Source organism: Vipera berus (assembly GCF_964194415.1).
Source record: "Vipera berus genome assembly, chromosome: 2".
Taxonomy (NCBI): Eukaryota; Metazoa; Chordata; class Lepidosauria; order Squamata; family Viperidae; genus Vipera; species Vipera berus.
In genome coordinates this window covers 284,400,684-284,417,573 of record NC_138203.1, presented here as the reverse complement: position 1 = coordinate 284,417,573, position 16,890 = coordinate 284,400,684, and the positions used below count along the sequence as shown (strand labels likewise).

General features: G+C 44.3%; 1 protein-coding gene across 1 annotated transcript in view; it reads right to left on the bottom strand.

Annotated features, from left to right (window-relative positions):
* The window catches only part of LOC308663041 (alpha-2-macroglobulin-like), a gene marked incomplete at its 5' end in the record, with an annotated part of 78,214 nt that overhangs the window by 49,185 nt on the left and 12,139 nt on the right, over nt 1–16,890 (bottom strand). Inside the window, 6 exons of the mRNA XM_081319183.1 lie at nt 1,783–1,843; nt 2,355–2,570; nt 9,997–10,158; nt 11,195–11,304; nt 12,826–12,940; nt 15,448–15,565. Coding sequence (XP_081175309.1) covers nt 1,783–1,843; nt 2,355–2,570; nt 9,997–10,158; nt 11,195–11,304; nt 12,826–12,940; nt 15,448–15,565 — 782 coding nt within the window. The remainder of the gene's footprint in view (nt 1–1,782; nt 1,844–2,354; nt 2,571–9,996; nt 10,159–11,194; nt 11,305–12,825; nt 12,941–15,447; nt 15,566–16,890) is intronic.

The following is a 16,890-nucleotide window of genomic DNA, read 5'->3' as shown; positions in this document are numbered from 1 at the left end:
AACAACAGGCTGAGAAAGTTCTAGGCTGCATGAACAGAGGGATAGAATCAAGATCACGCGAAGTGTTAATCCCACTTTATAACACTTTGGTAAGGCCACACTTGGAATACTGCATCCAGTTTTGGTCAACATGAGGTTAAAAAAAAGATGTTGAGACTCTATAAAGAGTGCAGAGAAGAGCAACAAAGGTGATCAGGGAACTGGAGGCTAAAACATATAAAGAACGGCTGCTGGAATTGTATATGTCTGCTTTAATGAAAAGAAGAACTAGGGATGACATGAAAGCAATGTTCCAATATCTCAGGGAGTGCCACAAAGAAGAGCTATTCTGCAAAGCACCTGAGGGCAGGACCTGTGGAACCGCTTGCCGGTCGAGCTCAGGATGGCCCCCGACCTTCGCTCCTTCCGGCGGGATCTAAAAACTTATTTATTTGAGCAATCCGGCCTGGTTTGATGGGTTAGGGTCAGGGTTTTAACATGGTTTTTAATTACTGTTTATATCGGGCACAATATCTAATTGTTTTTTAACTTTTGTAATTCGTTTTTATATTTATTTATTTATATTTATTGCCCTGAGTCCTTCAGGAGAAGGGCGGTATAAAAATTTAATAAATAAATAAATAAATAAATAAGAAGCAATGGAAACTAATCAAGGAAAGAAGCAACCTAGAACTAAGGAGAAATTCCATGACAGTTAGAACAATTAATCAGTAGAACAATTTGCCTTCAGAAGTTGTTGGTGCTCCATTACAGGAGGTTTTTAAGAAGAGACCAGACAACCATTTGTCTGAAATGGTATAGGGTTTCCTGCCTGAGCAGGTTGGACTAGATGACCTCCAAGGTCCCTTCTAACTCTGTTATTCTGGTCTATTCCTCCGTTCTGAATGTGGGACAGAAGTGGATCATTGAAAAATCAGGAGCTGAAGAACCTAAGCAGCTCTCTTCTCCTACACAGTTACATGGGCTTGCCTTATCCGTGAATCAGCAGGTGGCTGTCCCACTGCCACTGGTGGTAACATCTCCCACTGCACAGGAGGGCAACAAACATAAAACAGCTCCCGTGGCACATGCCCTTTGCCACCCTAGAAACCAAAGATGCTGTCTTGGATCCATGAGTCAGTACTCTTACTGCCTCTCCAGGGTTTTGCCTCCTGGAATGGAACTATTAAAGGTTGAACTTGGATCCTTTTGCATGCTGGGCAGTTGGGAACTCCACCCTCTTCCCTTTTTCATCCTTCTACCTTAAATGTATTTGTTATCTTAAAAAGCAAAACCACACCTGGCATACCAGGCTGCAGCTCCGAGAGGCTGAACCCCTGAGCCTCTCTGTGGCTCTCCAAGAAGGTCCAGTCCTAACAGAAATGGTAGTAGGCAACTGGGCAGCCGACTAATTGCAAAAGATGTCACTGTTGCACAGGGCGATGCCCAACAAAAACTCAGGATGAAGGAAGCAGATACAGAGATTTGGGAGAAATGGCCTGTTTCTTCTCCCCCCCCCCCTATTCCTACTGCTTGAGACCATCCTTTCGTTTGCTCACGGGCAAGGCTGGCTGTATGTACCCATGTTCCTATGAAATAGAATATAGCAACCAATTGCAAGGGGGGAAAAGAGAGACTTGGAGATGAGTAAGGGGCACCCAGTATTCAGCAAGGGAGAACTGGAGTCCCCGTACATAGACACACCTCAAGCCCAGCACTTGAAATGGGAAGGGTGGACATTCCCAGGAAGCTTTTTGCCAAGTATGGAGGGGAATGCAAGCTGGGGGGTGGGGAAGCATTTACCTTTTCCCTGCATTGGCTGTGTGTGTGTCCCTGATCGTATGATGTCCCCCTTTGCCATCACCTGGAAAGAAAAGAGCAATTCTTGCAATGCAGGTCAAAAAGCGGCAAGGTGGCAGCCACCATCCTATCTTTTTTTTACCGCTTTCTGTGGACACCCTTGATTAAGATACTTTCAATACCCCCTGAAATCAGGCACCAGGTTTTCCAGTCATTTAGCAGCAAGAAACTCATCAAAAGTCGTGTGAGACAAACAGTCCTTGAACTTATTTTTTTTAAAAAAAGCAATTGTCTCTCGGGAATTCACTCTAAAATCACAAGGGAAGAAGCTAAAGATCTGGAGCATAAAGCCATAATGATATTCTACTCACTGGGGCCCATAGCTTCCTAAAATTGGTATAAGAGCAATCTCCAGTTTCCAAAAGGTTTCCAGTTATGGTTTATGCCACTGATGAAACCAGAAATCTGTTACTATTCTACCTAAGACTGAATCTTCCTCAATCTACATTCATGTTATATACCCCTAAAGTATATCCTGTCTCCATAAAAAAGAATATCTTTCTTTTCCAACTCACCAAATAATAAAAGGTAATTTCCTCCTTCACCGCATTTGGATCCAAGATAAAATGCACTCGAATCTGCTCTGTGTCACCACAGCTCAATGTTTTTGGCAGAGGCTCAATGTGGAGGTAACTTTGACTTGGTGAGTAAAATCGGTGCACTGAGTGCGAGGCACGTTGGTGATAAATGGGGACTGAATTGTCACACCTTTCATTTTCTTTGTAAACTCCCTGTTTATAGAAAGGAAAAGAAACCAATATATATATATATATATATACAGTGCTTTTTTTGTAAAAGAAAAAGGTGCCAGAACTCACACATGTTATACAACCTGCCTTGCCTACCCTATAAGGTTCCATCCAAAAAAGGTGCCGGAACTCCGTTCTCAGCGTTCTATGAGAAAAAAAGCCCTGTATATATATATTCACCAAATATAGTTACCGAATGAAGGAAAAAGCTAGACCTGTAGTTTTTTCTTGTCAATTCCCAGAAGCTGATACATCTTAAAATTGCCAACTTTGAAAAACACTGAGCTGGACTATCCCATTTAGAGGGGGAAGTTAGAAGATACCTTGAAGTTCATGCTATCCAACAAAATGTTTTTTTTAAAAAAAAATATTGGTTTTCTAGTTTTACATTTGAATATTGGAAAAGCAATGTGGCGGCTGAGTTGGTCAATAATTCAATAACATACAAATATCTTTAGTACAGATCTCAAACTATTACATTAAATGTTTCCTCTCTTTTCCCCTTAGTATTTACTGTCTCATCTTTAAATTAATACAATTCTTATTATATCGATTAAATCAAAAATAGCTTTCTTACATTTATCAATATTTTTTAATTTATACATATCCTGGTTGTTTTAACATTCAATCATTTTAGACAATCAATGTCCTGGTTAAGTCTTCCCAATTTTTAGGTTTCCCATTAATATTTATATTTAACGTTTGATATTTATAATTTCCAAGTTTTAAATAACCCCAATTCCCTTTATCACAATGTATAACAAGATCTAAGCTTCAAAATACACATCTTATCTATTTGGGTTCTCACCATCTTACATCAACTAGTTAGTCATAAAATATAATATAAAACATATTACATTCATCGATTAGTTTTTAGCTTATATATATCTTAATTACCTTTACATTTAACCTTTATGAGCAAATCAATGTTCAAATTTAACTTTTAATATTTATACCTCTAAGTTATAAATGACCCAAGTTTTCTTTATCTCATCTCATAACAGTATCTAGTATTCAGAATACACATCTATTCGAATATATTCTATTTTAATTCTCATGAGCAAGTCAAAACTCCAATTTTCTTCAGTCTTATTCTGGCTTGCTTTCTTTGCCAAATCGTCTTCCATGTTGGTGCTTTTAAGTCATCAAACAAATCTCCCTGTATTGTTGTATAGATTCTGCAAACTATTAAGGTTCTGCATTTAGGCAGGAAAAATCAAATGCACAGGTATAGTATAGGTGGTACCTTGCTCGATAGTAGTAACTGTGAGAGGGATCTCGGAGTCCTAGTGGTCAATCACTTAAATATGAGCCAGCAGTGTGCTGCAGCTGCCAAAAAAGCCAACACAGTGCTAGGCTGCATTAACAGAGGAATAGAATCAAAATCACGTGAAGTACTAATACCACTTTACAATGCCTTGGTAAGGCCACACCTGGAATACTGCATCCAGTTTTGGTCACCACGATGTAAAAAAGATGTCGAGACTCTAGAAAGAGTACAGAGAAGAGCAACAAAGATGATTAGGGGACTGGAGGCTAAAACATATAGGGAACGGTTGCTGGAATTGGGTATGTGTAGTTTAATGAAGAGAAGGGTGAGGGGTGACATGATAGCAGTGTTCCAATATCTCAGGGGCTACCACAAAGAAGAGGGAGCCAAGCTATTCTCCAAAGCACCTGAAAGCAGGACAAGAAGCAATGGGTGGAAACTAGTCAAGGAGAGAAGCAACCTAGAACTAAGGAGAAACTTCCTGACAGTTAGAACAACTAACCAGTGGAACAACCTGCCTCCAGAAGTGGTGAATGCTCCAACACTGGAAGTTTTTAAGAAGAGACTGGACAGCCATTTGTCTGAAATGGTATAGGGTTTCCTGCCTTAGCAGGGGGTTGGACTAGATGACCTCCAAGGTCCCTTCCAACTTATTATTATTATTATTATTTGACTTAGAAAAAACCATCCAGTTGCCTTTTTTTGAGAGGACTAACAAATTATCTCTCTATTTTTCTATGTTGATGTAGTTGTCCTGAACTGTTTATCTTCTCTTCAATCTATTCTTCTTCTTGATCCCCAAGTTCCTTCTGATTTATGTAGAAAGTCTTTTCCTTTTTCCATATTATCAATCCTTTTTCTGGATTTTCCATTGACTATTTGTTGATCAGTTGAATCTTCTGTCATAATCTTTCATTGTTCTTTTCTGTTATATTCTGTATAATTGATTTTTTTTAGTTGTAATCAAAGCTTGAGTTCGTGTATCTGGGCTGACATCTTGTTCTTTTCTGTAGCCTCTTATTTCATCAGTGGCTGTAAGAATAGTTTGATGAATTGCTTTCAACATAGAGAGAATCTGTTCCTGGTCTTCATCCATATTCTCTTGGTAGAGTATTAAGTTAAGAACTTTACAATCAGAGAATGCAAAAAAAAAAGATTTTGTCACTGACTGAGGAACACAGCTGGGCTTCTCTCGGTTGATGTCTCAAGGTTAGATAAGTCTTATCATCTGGGCTGCTGGCCAAGTCTCTTTTTAGCAATAACAAATTGTAGTATTAGGTTTAGCCACAAGATGTTGCCCCTACAATTTAAAGTTTTCTTTTAAATCCAAAGTTTTTATAATCTTTTCAGTTTTGCTTCTTTCTTATAAGAAAAACCCCAATCTTCAATAAGCATAGAAAATCTTTTAGTCCACAAACTTTAAAAAATACAATTCCAATTAAGATCAAGTTATTCTTTCAATGTTTTAAACTCCCCTCGATAGTCAGTCACTGCCATTTCTGGAGGGAGGATAAAAATCTCCCTTCCCTCTCCACAGGGGGAAAATACTTTAGGCAGCTTATGCAGGTAAAGAAAATAGTTAGGATTTAAGAGAAGTAGATCTCACCCAGTCTCATCTATGCTGCTTTAAAGTTGCCTGGTGGTACTGTAAGTGTGACTTCAGCTGTCTGCAGCCTATTGATGAGTCATATTGCTATGCCGGTCTTTTGTCCGCTGGTTTGGAGGGCTGCCCTGGATCAAGCTGAAGGGCTACTACCCTCCCGTGATCCAACAGGGATCCCCTCCTTGCTAGTTGCCCCTATAGTGCAACTTTTGACCCTTTCCAGGGTCCCCCAGTGAAGCAAAACTGGATGCGGAAGACAGAGCTTGCCTTCCAGACATCCATGGTGGCCACCTCTGCAAACCAGAAGTCACAACATGAATTTTAATCTGAAGAAAAGCAAGGTTTTACACTTGGGCAGGAAACAGCAAAGGTACAAGTACAGATTAGGCAAAACCTGGCTCAAAAACAGTTACTATGAGAAGGGCTTTGTAGTCCTAATGGATGATCACTTAAACATGAGCCAGCAGTGTGTGGCAGCAGCCAAAAAAGCTAATACAATCCTTGGTTGTATAAACAGAGGCATAGAATCAAAATCACTTGAAGTATTGATACCAATTTATAAAGCCTTAGTAAGGCCACATTTGGAATATTGCATCCAGTTTTGGTCACCACATTACAAAAAAGATGTTGAGAGTTTGGAAGAAGTACAAAGAAGAGCAACTAAGATGATTAAAGACCTGGAAACTAAAACGTGAAGAATGGTTGCAGGATTTGGGTATGGCCAGTCTAGAGAAAAGAAGGACTAGGGGTGACATGATAGCAGTATTCCATTATTTTTGAGAGGCTGCTACAAAGAGGAGTGGGTCAATTTATTTTCCAAAGCAACAGAAGGCAGGACAAGAATCAATGGATGGAAACTAATCAAGGAGAGAAGCAACCTGGAATTAAGGAGAAACTTCCTATCAGTGGAGGAAATTAACCAGTGGAACAGCTTGCCTTCAGAAATTGTCGGGGCTTCATCACGGGAGGTTTTTAAGAAAAGACTGAACATTTCAGACTTACTTGTCTGAAATTGTATAGGATCTCCTGCTCGAGCAGGGGGCTGGACTAGACCTCTAAGGTCCCTTCTAGCTTTATTCTGATTCATTCAGTCCAACCATCTGCCCACAGCAGGAATACACTACTACTACAGCATAGTCTTTAAATCCATAGGATTTTGATCAAGACACCAGAAGGGTAGCTCACGAGTGCAACTACCAATAAACCAGTACTCACTCTTTTGAGCCAATAGCTGAGTACTAATTTTGCCAAACAATCAGAGGAATAAATTGGATCCGTGCCCCTCCTGGCTAGCTTATGCGGCCCGGGAGGGGACACGAGGCTGGTTCCATGCAGTAATAACTGCTTCCTTGAAGGAGGGTGTCTTCCCTGCCGCCTTGAAGGAGGCGGTGGTGAGAACCCTCCTCAAGAAGCCTGCCTTGGACCCGGCTGTTTTAAATAACTATCGTCCAGTCTCCAACCTTCGCTTTTTGGCGAAGGTTGTTGAGAGTGTGGTGGCGCATCAGCTTCCTCTGTTCCTGGAGGAAACTGATTATCTGGACCCGTACCAATCGGGTTTCAGACCCGGACACAGCACGGAGACGGCATTGGTCGCGCTGGTGAATGATCTCTGGAGGGCAAGGGACAGGGGTTGCTCCTCTGTCCTGGTCCTATTAGATCTCTCAGCGGCTTTCGATACCATCGACCATGGTATCCTACTGCGGCGTCTCAGGGGATTGGGAGTGGGAGGCACCATTTTACGGTGGTTCTCCTCCTATCTCCTGGGCCGCTCGCAGTTGGTGTTGACGGGAGGGCAGAGATCCACCCCGAGGCCTCTCATTTGTGGAGTTCCTCAGGGGTCGGTTCTCTCGCCCCTCCTGTTCAACATCTATATGAAGCCACTTGGTGAGATCATTCGTGGTTTTGGGGTGGGGTATCATCAGTACGCTGATGATACCCAACTTTTTCTTTCCACCCCGAACCAACCCAGCGATGCCCTCACCGTGATGTCCCGGTGCCTGGAGGCGGTCCAGGTCTGGATGGGGAGAAACAGGCTTCGTCTCAATCCCGCCAAGACTGAGTGGCTGTGCATATCGGCATCTCGGGTCAACCAGACTATTCCATCTCTAACGATGGGGGGTGAGGTGTTACCCCCCGTTGATAGGGCTCGCAACTTGGGCGTCCTCCTGGATTCACGACTCAATTTTGAAGACCATATAGGAGCCGTGACCAGGGGGGCTTTTGCCCAGGTTCGCCTGGTGCACCAGTTGCGACCCTATCTGGACCGAGATGCCCTACGCACAGTCACTCATGCGCTCGTGACCTCCCATTTGGACTACTGCAACGCTCTCTACATGAGGCTGCCCTTGAGGACCACTCGGAGGCTTCAGCTGGTGCAGAATGCGGCCACGCGAGTTGTGATGGGGGTCTCCCAATACTCCCATGTAACACCTCTACTCCGCGAGCTGCATTGGCTTCCGGTTGCCCTCCGGGTGAAATTCAAGGTGCTGGTGATGACCTATAAAGCCCTACATGGCTTGGGTCCGGGATATCTGAGGGAACACCTGCTGCCGGCATCAAGTTCCCTTCATCCAGTGCGCTCCCACAGGGAGGGTCTTCTCAGGGTGCCACCGGTAAGAGATTGCTGGCGGACGACACCCAGGGATAGGGCCTTCTCAGTGGGAGCGCCTGCCCTTTGGAACCAGCTGCCAGTGGAGCTGAGGACTGCCCCTGACCTCCGTTCATTCCGCCGGGACCTGAAGACCTGGCTCTTCGAGCTCTCTGGCCCAGGCTGAGGATTAATTTTATTTTAACTGGGGTTTTACTTATACAGGGATAAATTTAATTTTTTTTTAACTTGGTTTTTAACTTTTGTATTTTGGTTTTTAATTACCCTGTAAACCGCCCTGAGTCCTCTGGGAAAGGGCGGTATATAAATGTAATAAAATAAAATAAATAAAATAATAAAATAAATAAATAAATAAATAAATAATAAATTATATTTATACATTCATTCAGGGTTCTGCTAAATACAATAGCATGTTTTGGTCTTCAAAATTCTGAATGCAAGATGCTCCTTTGCCTCATCTTGCTTGTGCACCATCATGATGGGCAGCACATAAGCCAGGAGCCAGTCAAGCTGTGGCTCTCCAATAAAGACATCAGCCATACCATTGTACAAGGAAGGAAAATGAACCTTTTTTTTTTTAGTAATCCTTGGAACATCCAACCCTGTACGCCCAATGGTTCTACACCTTTAGAAGCTCCACCACTTATTCAGAGATTATTTGAACTTAACAGTGGCAATACCTAATGACTAGTTCTCAGTATTGCAGCTGTTGCAGCATTCCTGCAGTCACACGATTGCAATCTGGGTGCACGGCAACCAACCTGGATTTCCAAGTGTTGCAGCATCCTGAGGTCACAGAATCATAATTTGCAACCATCCCTGCTGGCTTTCAACAAATAAAGTCATTGGGGAAACCAACAGGAAGTCAAACATTGCAAATTACAGTCACATGTAGTTCTCACTTAATACCACATGGTGATTTGCATAATAATGATATTGGGGACTGCAAAAACTGCCCTCACTAAGTGGTATCACATTTTATGACCATGTCACTTAGCAGCAGAAATTGCAGTCCCAATTACTGTTGTTAAACAAGGGCAACCTGTTTTGAGCTATAGGATAACTTGTGAGTTTTATCAGAGAGACTTCCTTGGCATAATAAACCTATTCCCAAGCATTCAATATCTTTGTTGCTTCCTCCTCCTCCTTCAGTAAAGATTCTCTCTTTAGTAATGCAGTTTCTAAGCTATAGATCAGAAGTCTTCAACTTTGGCAAGTTTACAGCTTGTGGCCTTCAATTCCCAGAATTCCTCAGCCAGCATGGCTGACTGAGGAATTCTGGGAGTTGAAGGCCACAACTCATAAAAGTGCCATATTGGAAGCCCCTGCTATAGACAGACTAGACCATTCAGATCAGTAGTGTTGCAGGGATGTCTATAGCAAAGTATAAGACGGCAGGGTAAGTCCCTTCTTTGCACATCTCCATTATGACATTGCTGCAGGGTAGAATCAAAAAGACACTTTTCTTTGCTATGTTTCTTTAGCCTGCAACAAAGCCTCAAGGTATACAAGAGTGGCAACTTTGTGTGTTAAGTGCATCTGAAATACACATCCAGCAAAATGATCAGGATGTGATGAAGAGTCAAACCTAAACACATGTTATAAATGCAAGTGTCCTAGAAGAAAAAAAGGAAGTTCTCAAAGCGGTGAGAAAATTGGAAAGTGGTAAGGCTGCAGGCATAGATGGTATATAGTGGAACAAATGTTCCAGGATGAAACAGGCAATTTGCTTATGGAATGGCTATGTAATTTGTTGAATGTATGTGAAGACGGCATCTGTGCCAAACAATTGGAAGAACATTGCTATTGTTCCCTGTTACAAAGGGAGGGATAACAAGAGCAAATGCAAAAAACCAAGATGGTGCTTAGCAGAATTTGGATTGAAAAGGGCACAAGAGGGGATTGTTTTTCACTCCAAAACACTCACCTGAAAATTGATGGAGTCCTCTGTGAACTTAGATGTATCTATGGAAAACTGTATTCGTCCTTCCTCGTTGGTTGTGTACCTGGCTGTATATTTCACTGAAGGTCCTGTAATCTCAACGGTCTTGTTAGCCATCGGCACATCCATACCATCCACCAGTTTCATCTACGTGGGGGGGAAAAATCAACCCACATCCAATTATTTTAGATTTGAACTCTCATTAGGGGCATCCCTGCCATCAGAGCCTTGCTTGTTTTTATGTGTGTTGCACACGCGACACACATTAAAAAGGGCAAAGATTTTGATGCCCAGCCACCATCCTGACTTTTTTGACTCACCCATGAATATTCATTGCTCAAGGGTCTTAAGGCTCCCTCTCCCAAGTTCAGCAGGGCCAGGATTTATGAGGAGGGGGTTGCTAACAATGTTTTCATAGGTGAAATATTTGTGATAAGCAAATTAACACCGCCACCCCAAATCTTCCCCCAAATTATTGTCCTCTACTCCCTCGGGGAAAGCCACTAAAGGAATTGTGGCAGGCTATGTGTGCAATCTTTGGCCTATCCTTTTTTCATCCCCTGCCATATTGACTGCAGAATTTAAAGGCTCTGTTTTTTGAACTCAGGGTGGGGAGGAGAGGTAGCACTGAGGCAATTGGGAAATGCCATCTATTAGACTAGCACTGGTGAGGCTACCTAGTTTGAGTAATGAAACGTCTGCAAGAAAACAAGCAAACTGAGAGACCGCCAAGGATTCCTCAGATGCCATCTCCTTAGAGCAGACATGTCAAACACAAGGCCCGGGGGCCAGATCTGGCCCACGAAGTGGTTTCATGCGGCCCATGAAGCCATCCTGGAAACAGTGAGGGAACGGCTCCCACTGCCTTGGCCCCGGCCCAGAGACCCTCCTTCTGCCAGAGACCCTCAGATCTGTCCCACTCCTGCCCAGGCCCCCATAGGCCCCCTTGATGCGAACGATGTAGAGCTGGCCACGCCCACCCAGTAGGCCATACGCACTCTAGCCACGCCCACCCAGTAGGCCACGCCCACCCAGGCCATACCCACCCAGCCCCCTGAGGGCAACCGCAATGCTGATGCGGCCCTCAGTGAAATTGAGTTTGACACCCCTGCCTTAGAGCAACTGGTTGAAAAATCAGGGCTCACCTCTTCCCCCACCAGTAATCTCTCTCCCGCTGCCTTACCTGCAGGAAAAGGGGGATCCCAGGCTTATAATAAGGCTCTGCATTTTCAAAGCTCAGTTTGCTGGCTGTCGAAGTGATGATTATGGTGCTCGCCTTCGTCATTTCCACCCCTGTCAAAGAGAGGAAGCATTGAAGGAGATGGGAAAGGCTGAGGACATTGCCATGCGTTTGAAGCCCACGGACGCTGAATTAGCAACGGGCGTATACGGTGAGCTCAGGAGATGGGTGGAATGGGGATCCAGAAGCCAGCCTTATCTATTATGCCCCCACCTCTTTTGGAACTGCTCTCCAGAGGTTGGAATGGACCCCTGCTGCATTCAAAGCCTGCTAATGTGAATGAAAGTAAAAATATGCACGTTCCAGGATAATGTGGCAGGATCCAATCTGGGTTGGTCACTAAGACAAAAAATTTACTCTAGAGAGTGGTTGCTCTTGTGTTATCAAAATTGATAATGTTCAGTTGAAATTATATGATTGTCTTTGTATTGTACGCTTCTAAGCTGTCTGAAGTCTAGGACTGGGTCAGATTACAAGAATAGAATAGAATATAGAATACAGAATATAGTATACAGAATACAGGATACAGAATACAGAATAGAATAAAGAATAGAGAATAGAATAGAGAATAGAATAGAAAATAGTTGTAAGGGACCTTGGAGGTCTTCTAGTCCAATCCCCTCCTCAGGCAGGAAACCCTATACCATTTCGGACAAATGGCTGTCCAGTCTCTTCTTAAAAACCTCCAGTGTTGGAGCATTCACCACTTCTGGAGGCAAATTGTTCCACTGGTTAATTGTTCTAACTGTCAGGAAATTTCTCCTTAGTTCTAGGTTGCTTCTCTCCTTGATTAGTTTCCATCCGTTGCTTCTTGTCCTGCTTTCAGGTGCTTTGGAGAATAGCTTGACTCCCTCTTCTTTGTGGCAGCCCCTGAGATATTGGAACATGGCTATCATGTCCCCCCTTGTCCTTCTTTTAATTAATTTAATTAATTAGATCACATCTGGTCCTAGAGGGATACAGTGATCTCTCACTCTTGTCATAGAGCAAAAAATGCTGAACTATTGACACCACACACACACACACACACACACACCCTTGTTCAGATGTCTTAGAGCTAGAACTTCCACCAGAGCAGCAGAGCCAAGGTTGCCTACAGTGACTCAGGGATTCTGGGAGTTGTGGTCAATGAGTCATAAAAGAGCCAAGGTTGCCTACACTGACTCAGGGATTCTGGGAGTTGAAGTTCACGAGTCATAAAAGAGCCCAGGTTGCCTACACTGACTCAGGAATCTTGGAGTTGAAGTCCATGAATCATAAAAGAGCCAAGGTTGCCTACGCTGACTCAGGGATTCTGGGAGTTGAAGTCCACAAGTCATCAAAGAGCCCAGGTTGCCTACCCCTGCCCTAAACTCCAATGAAGATGTTGCCTAGCAATGAAATGTTTGGAAACCAACCCACAAGCTCGGAGAAGGAACCTTCACCCTCATGACCATTTATAGTTTTCCTGAAGCCCTCTAGTGAAGGAAAATTCATTGTCTCAGGTGGCAGCCCGTTCCATCGGCTCACCCAGTCAGGAAGCTTCCCCTGACATCTAGCCCAGCCCTCTCCTCTGCCTGCTTCCCGAAAGATACCTGTGCCTTCTTCGATGATCTTGCCTTCTGCCTTAATATGCATTTCCAAATCATTTTGCGTCAGATGAAACATCTTGGTTTTTACCACCTGAGAGAAACACCCACGTCCATTCGCCTGGAAGGGAAAATGGAAATTACTAATCCAAGAAGCCAATGGTTTGTTGCCTTCCTCAAATGGCTGCATTCATTGGAACTGAAAGCCCATCAGCCCTAGCCAGCCTGAGCAATGCAGATAGAAGGCATCGAATCAGCCAAGGGTGCTTTACAGATTACCGAAGAGGACATTTAACAGATGAAATCCACTGGATCTCTTGGGAAACTTACTTGCCTGCTTCACCTCAATCTCGCCTCAATCTTGTACAAGATCGGGAGAACCTTGAGGCCATCTAATCCAAGCCCCTGGTCAGGAATTTTGCTCCATTGATCCCCCACCAATGCCTCGGGGATCTCCATTGGAACACAATCTGACTCTGTCCCAATTCCTCCATCCACCCTCAGCAGCAGAAAAAAACCTAAATTCTCTTTCCTGCTGCTAACAGGAGCCGAGAAGCAGAATCTTTGGAAAGAGCAGTGGGAAGGAATACCAGAATATTGTGTTTGTGGGGATGAGCGGTTGTGGACTCAAGAGAGGGAGGGAGGCAGCAGGGAGAAGATATGTGAGCCCAAGAGCTCTGCAGGGGTCATTATAACCTTTCTAAAGTTGTAGGCATTGCAAGAGGAGAACTGTGTTAATTTAAAGTAAAGGTAAAGGTTCCCCCGCACATGCGTGCTAGTCGTTTCCAACTCTAGGGGCCGGTGCTCATCTCCATTTCAAAGCCGAAGAGCCAGCGCTTGTCCGAGGACGTCTCCATGGTCATGTGGCCGGCATGACTAGACACCAAAGGCACATGGAACGCTGTTCCTTCCCAACATAGTGGTCCCTATTTTTCTATTTGCATTTTTATGTGCTTTCGAACTGCTAGGTTGGCAGAAGCTGGGATGAGTAACAGGTGCTCACTCTGTTACGCGGTGCTCGGGATTCGACCCACCAAACTGCCAACCATCTGATTGACAAGCTCAGCATCCTAACACACTGAGCCACCACGTCCCTCGTGTTAGTTTAGAGTGGCAAAAAAATATATATCTGGAGTCTGATAACCCCTTTTCGGACTCATATATTTTGTTAAATGGCATAAACTTTCAAAAATAGGACAGGACAGGACAGGATAGGACCTTGAAGGTCTTCTAGTCCAGCCCCCTGCTCAAGCAGGAGAACCTATACCATTTCAGACAAGTGACTTTCCGGTCTCTTCTTAAAAACCTCCAGTGAATGAGCGCCCACGATTTCTGGAGGCAAACTGTTCCACTGGTTAATTGCTCTCACTGTTAGGAAGTTTCTCCTTAATTCCAGGTTGCTTCTCTCCTTGATCGGTTTCCAACCACTGTTTCTTATCCTGCCCTATGGTGCTTTAGAGAATAATTTGACCTCTCTTTTCTGGCAGCCCCTCAAATACTGGAATACTGCTAGCATGTCTCCCCTATTTCTTCTTTTCTTCAGACTAGCCAAACCCAAGTCCTGCAGCCGTTCTTCGTATGTTTTATTCTCCAGGCCTTTGATCATCTTAGTTGCTCTTCCCAACATCTTTTTCGTAGTATGGCGACCAGAATTGGTTCCAGTATTCCAGGTGTGGTCTCACTAGGGTTTTATAAAGCCGTACTAATACTCTGTGTGATCTTGATTCTAGGCCTCTGTTTATACAGACAAGCACTGTATTAGCTTTTTTGGCGGCTGCCGCACACTGCTGGCTCATATTTAAGTGATCGTCTTGCAGGACTCCAAGGTCCCTCTCACAGTTACTGTTTTTGAGCCAGGACTTGCCTAACCTGTACTTATATCTTTGATTTTTCCTGCCTAAAACTTTGCTTTTCTGCACACTGAAGCTCATTTTGTTGGATAGGGCCCGTGGTTCAAGTTTGTCATGAACTGCAGCTCACGAGAATTACACAGTCTTCCAATAAAATGTGTTAGTTTGAAAAGGCATCCCAGATTCCTCATTTTCGTAAATTAGCTACGCACCCATACACGCCCACTGGCATTCATATAACTTTGGTTTCAAATCTAAAAAGGCATCAGGGAAAGGCTGTTAATGCAAGCCCAAAATAGGGGCATGGAAATATGCATGGCCAGGGAGAGCTTTCAAAATATGGCAGATGAGCATCAGCCTGCCTGTTACGAAATCCATAAGAAAAATCAAGCAACTCCCGGAGACACTGCCAGAAAATTCTCACTGATTAAAAAAAAGGGGCTGGTATAACCATGTTTTGTGCCGTCTAGCCCTCTTTCCCTGGCATTGAAGCTGATTAATGAGACCGTGTAAATCTCACTTGGGGTCTGACGGTAGCCTTAGCTCCTCTAGAGCAAAGATGGTCAACACCTTTGGTAGCCGGGCTAACATTCCCATCTTCCCATTGTCCATGCTGGCTCAAACCAGCAGGAATCAGAACTGAAGAATTTTGGATGAACTACGCCAGGGGTAGGCAACCTTGCCTGGGCTCAGGAATTCTGGGAGTTGAAGTCAGGTTGCCTAGCCCTGAACACCTTCCTCATCCCATCTAGAACATTTTCCTTGGTCTGGAACCTACCTCTCCACTGTACTCTTCACACAGTTTCGTCTCTGTCTCGGGACATGAAGAATGTCGCACATAACAACGGCAGACAGTCATTTTCACTAGGCCAGGGACAGGTTTCCCATAGGTGTACCTGAATACAGAACCAAACTGATTAAAGAGTTTAAAAAAACAAACAAACCATCTACCGCAGTATGTTTTTCTGTGCTTTTATGATACAGAAGGGAGAAGGCCTGCCTCTTTTGTGAAAACAAGATAGGCTGTATCTGTTCGTTCTTTTGATCATTGCAACTCATTTTATCAGTACGAATAGTCGCCTTGCCAGTGATGTTGTGAAGCCATTCCCCAAACACGGGATCCCCAGCCTTTCATCAGCATGATTGATTATGGACACTGATGGCAATGCTCCCCTTCTCTGACTACTGTAATGCTTTGTGCTGGATGACCACGAGGCTCATGACACAGTGATGGCACCTGTTATGTCATGGGCTCTGGTGAGCAGGAACGATGACACAAGGCTGAGTACAGAGAAACTCATTCTTTTACTCTTGCTGGAACTGTACTTGAGCTTGGGCCTCACCCAGCCACAATATACAGCCTAGCCCTAAGGAGGCAGCCAATAGGTTTGAACCCGCGCTTGCCACCTGGGGCTGACCAATTGCAGGACTGGAGATGGGCTGTCTGGGTTGCTGGAGAGCCGTTAGCTCTCCAGCAACGCACGTGGTGTAATACCACAAGCTCAATACATAACAGCACCTATCTTGTGAATGGTGCCTCAAGGAAGAATTGAGGCTGACAATGCATCTTATCCACGTATTGTGCCTAAATTAATCATTGGAAAGGGTTCTGGAACATCGCAGATCACTGATGTGAAAAAGCAGAGTTTGGAAGAGGAGGGAATAGTAAAAGTGGAAGGGACCTTGGAGGTCGTCTAGTCCAACCCCCTGCTCAGGCAGGAAACCCTATACCATTTCAGCTAAATGGATGTCCAGTCTCTTCTTAAAAACGTCCAGTGTTGACTTCCGGTGGCGGCGGAGCGCCGGAGACAGCCTTTTCGGGCTGCCCGCGGCTCAGCTGTGTAGATTTCACCCGAAACAGCGCCGATCAGCTGTTCGGGTGAATTTGAAGCCCCCTCCTCGGGAGAAGAGGAGGGGGTGAGGCCCCAGGTAGGGGTCGAGTTCTCCGGGGCCGCCTGAGTTTAAAGCTTGGGCGGCTGAAGGATCAAACTCCCCCGTAGCCTGGGTTGCTCCCAGCTGGTCAGCGTCTCTGCTCCGGATTTCTTGGAGCAGAGCCAGGCGTTTGCGACCACCCCTGCCAGAAGGAAAGACCCTGGAATAAAAGGAGCAGGCAGAGCGGTACAAGAGGAAAAGGTGAAGAGGATCTTTATTTTTACTCTCGAGCTTAATGGACTTTTTAAACTTAAAGTGAAAGTGCGTCACAAGTGAAAGTAAAAGATGG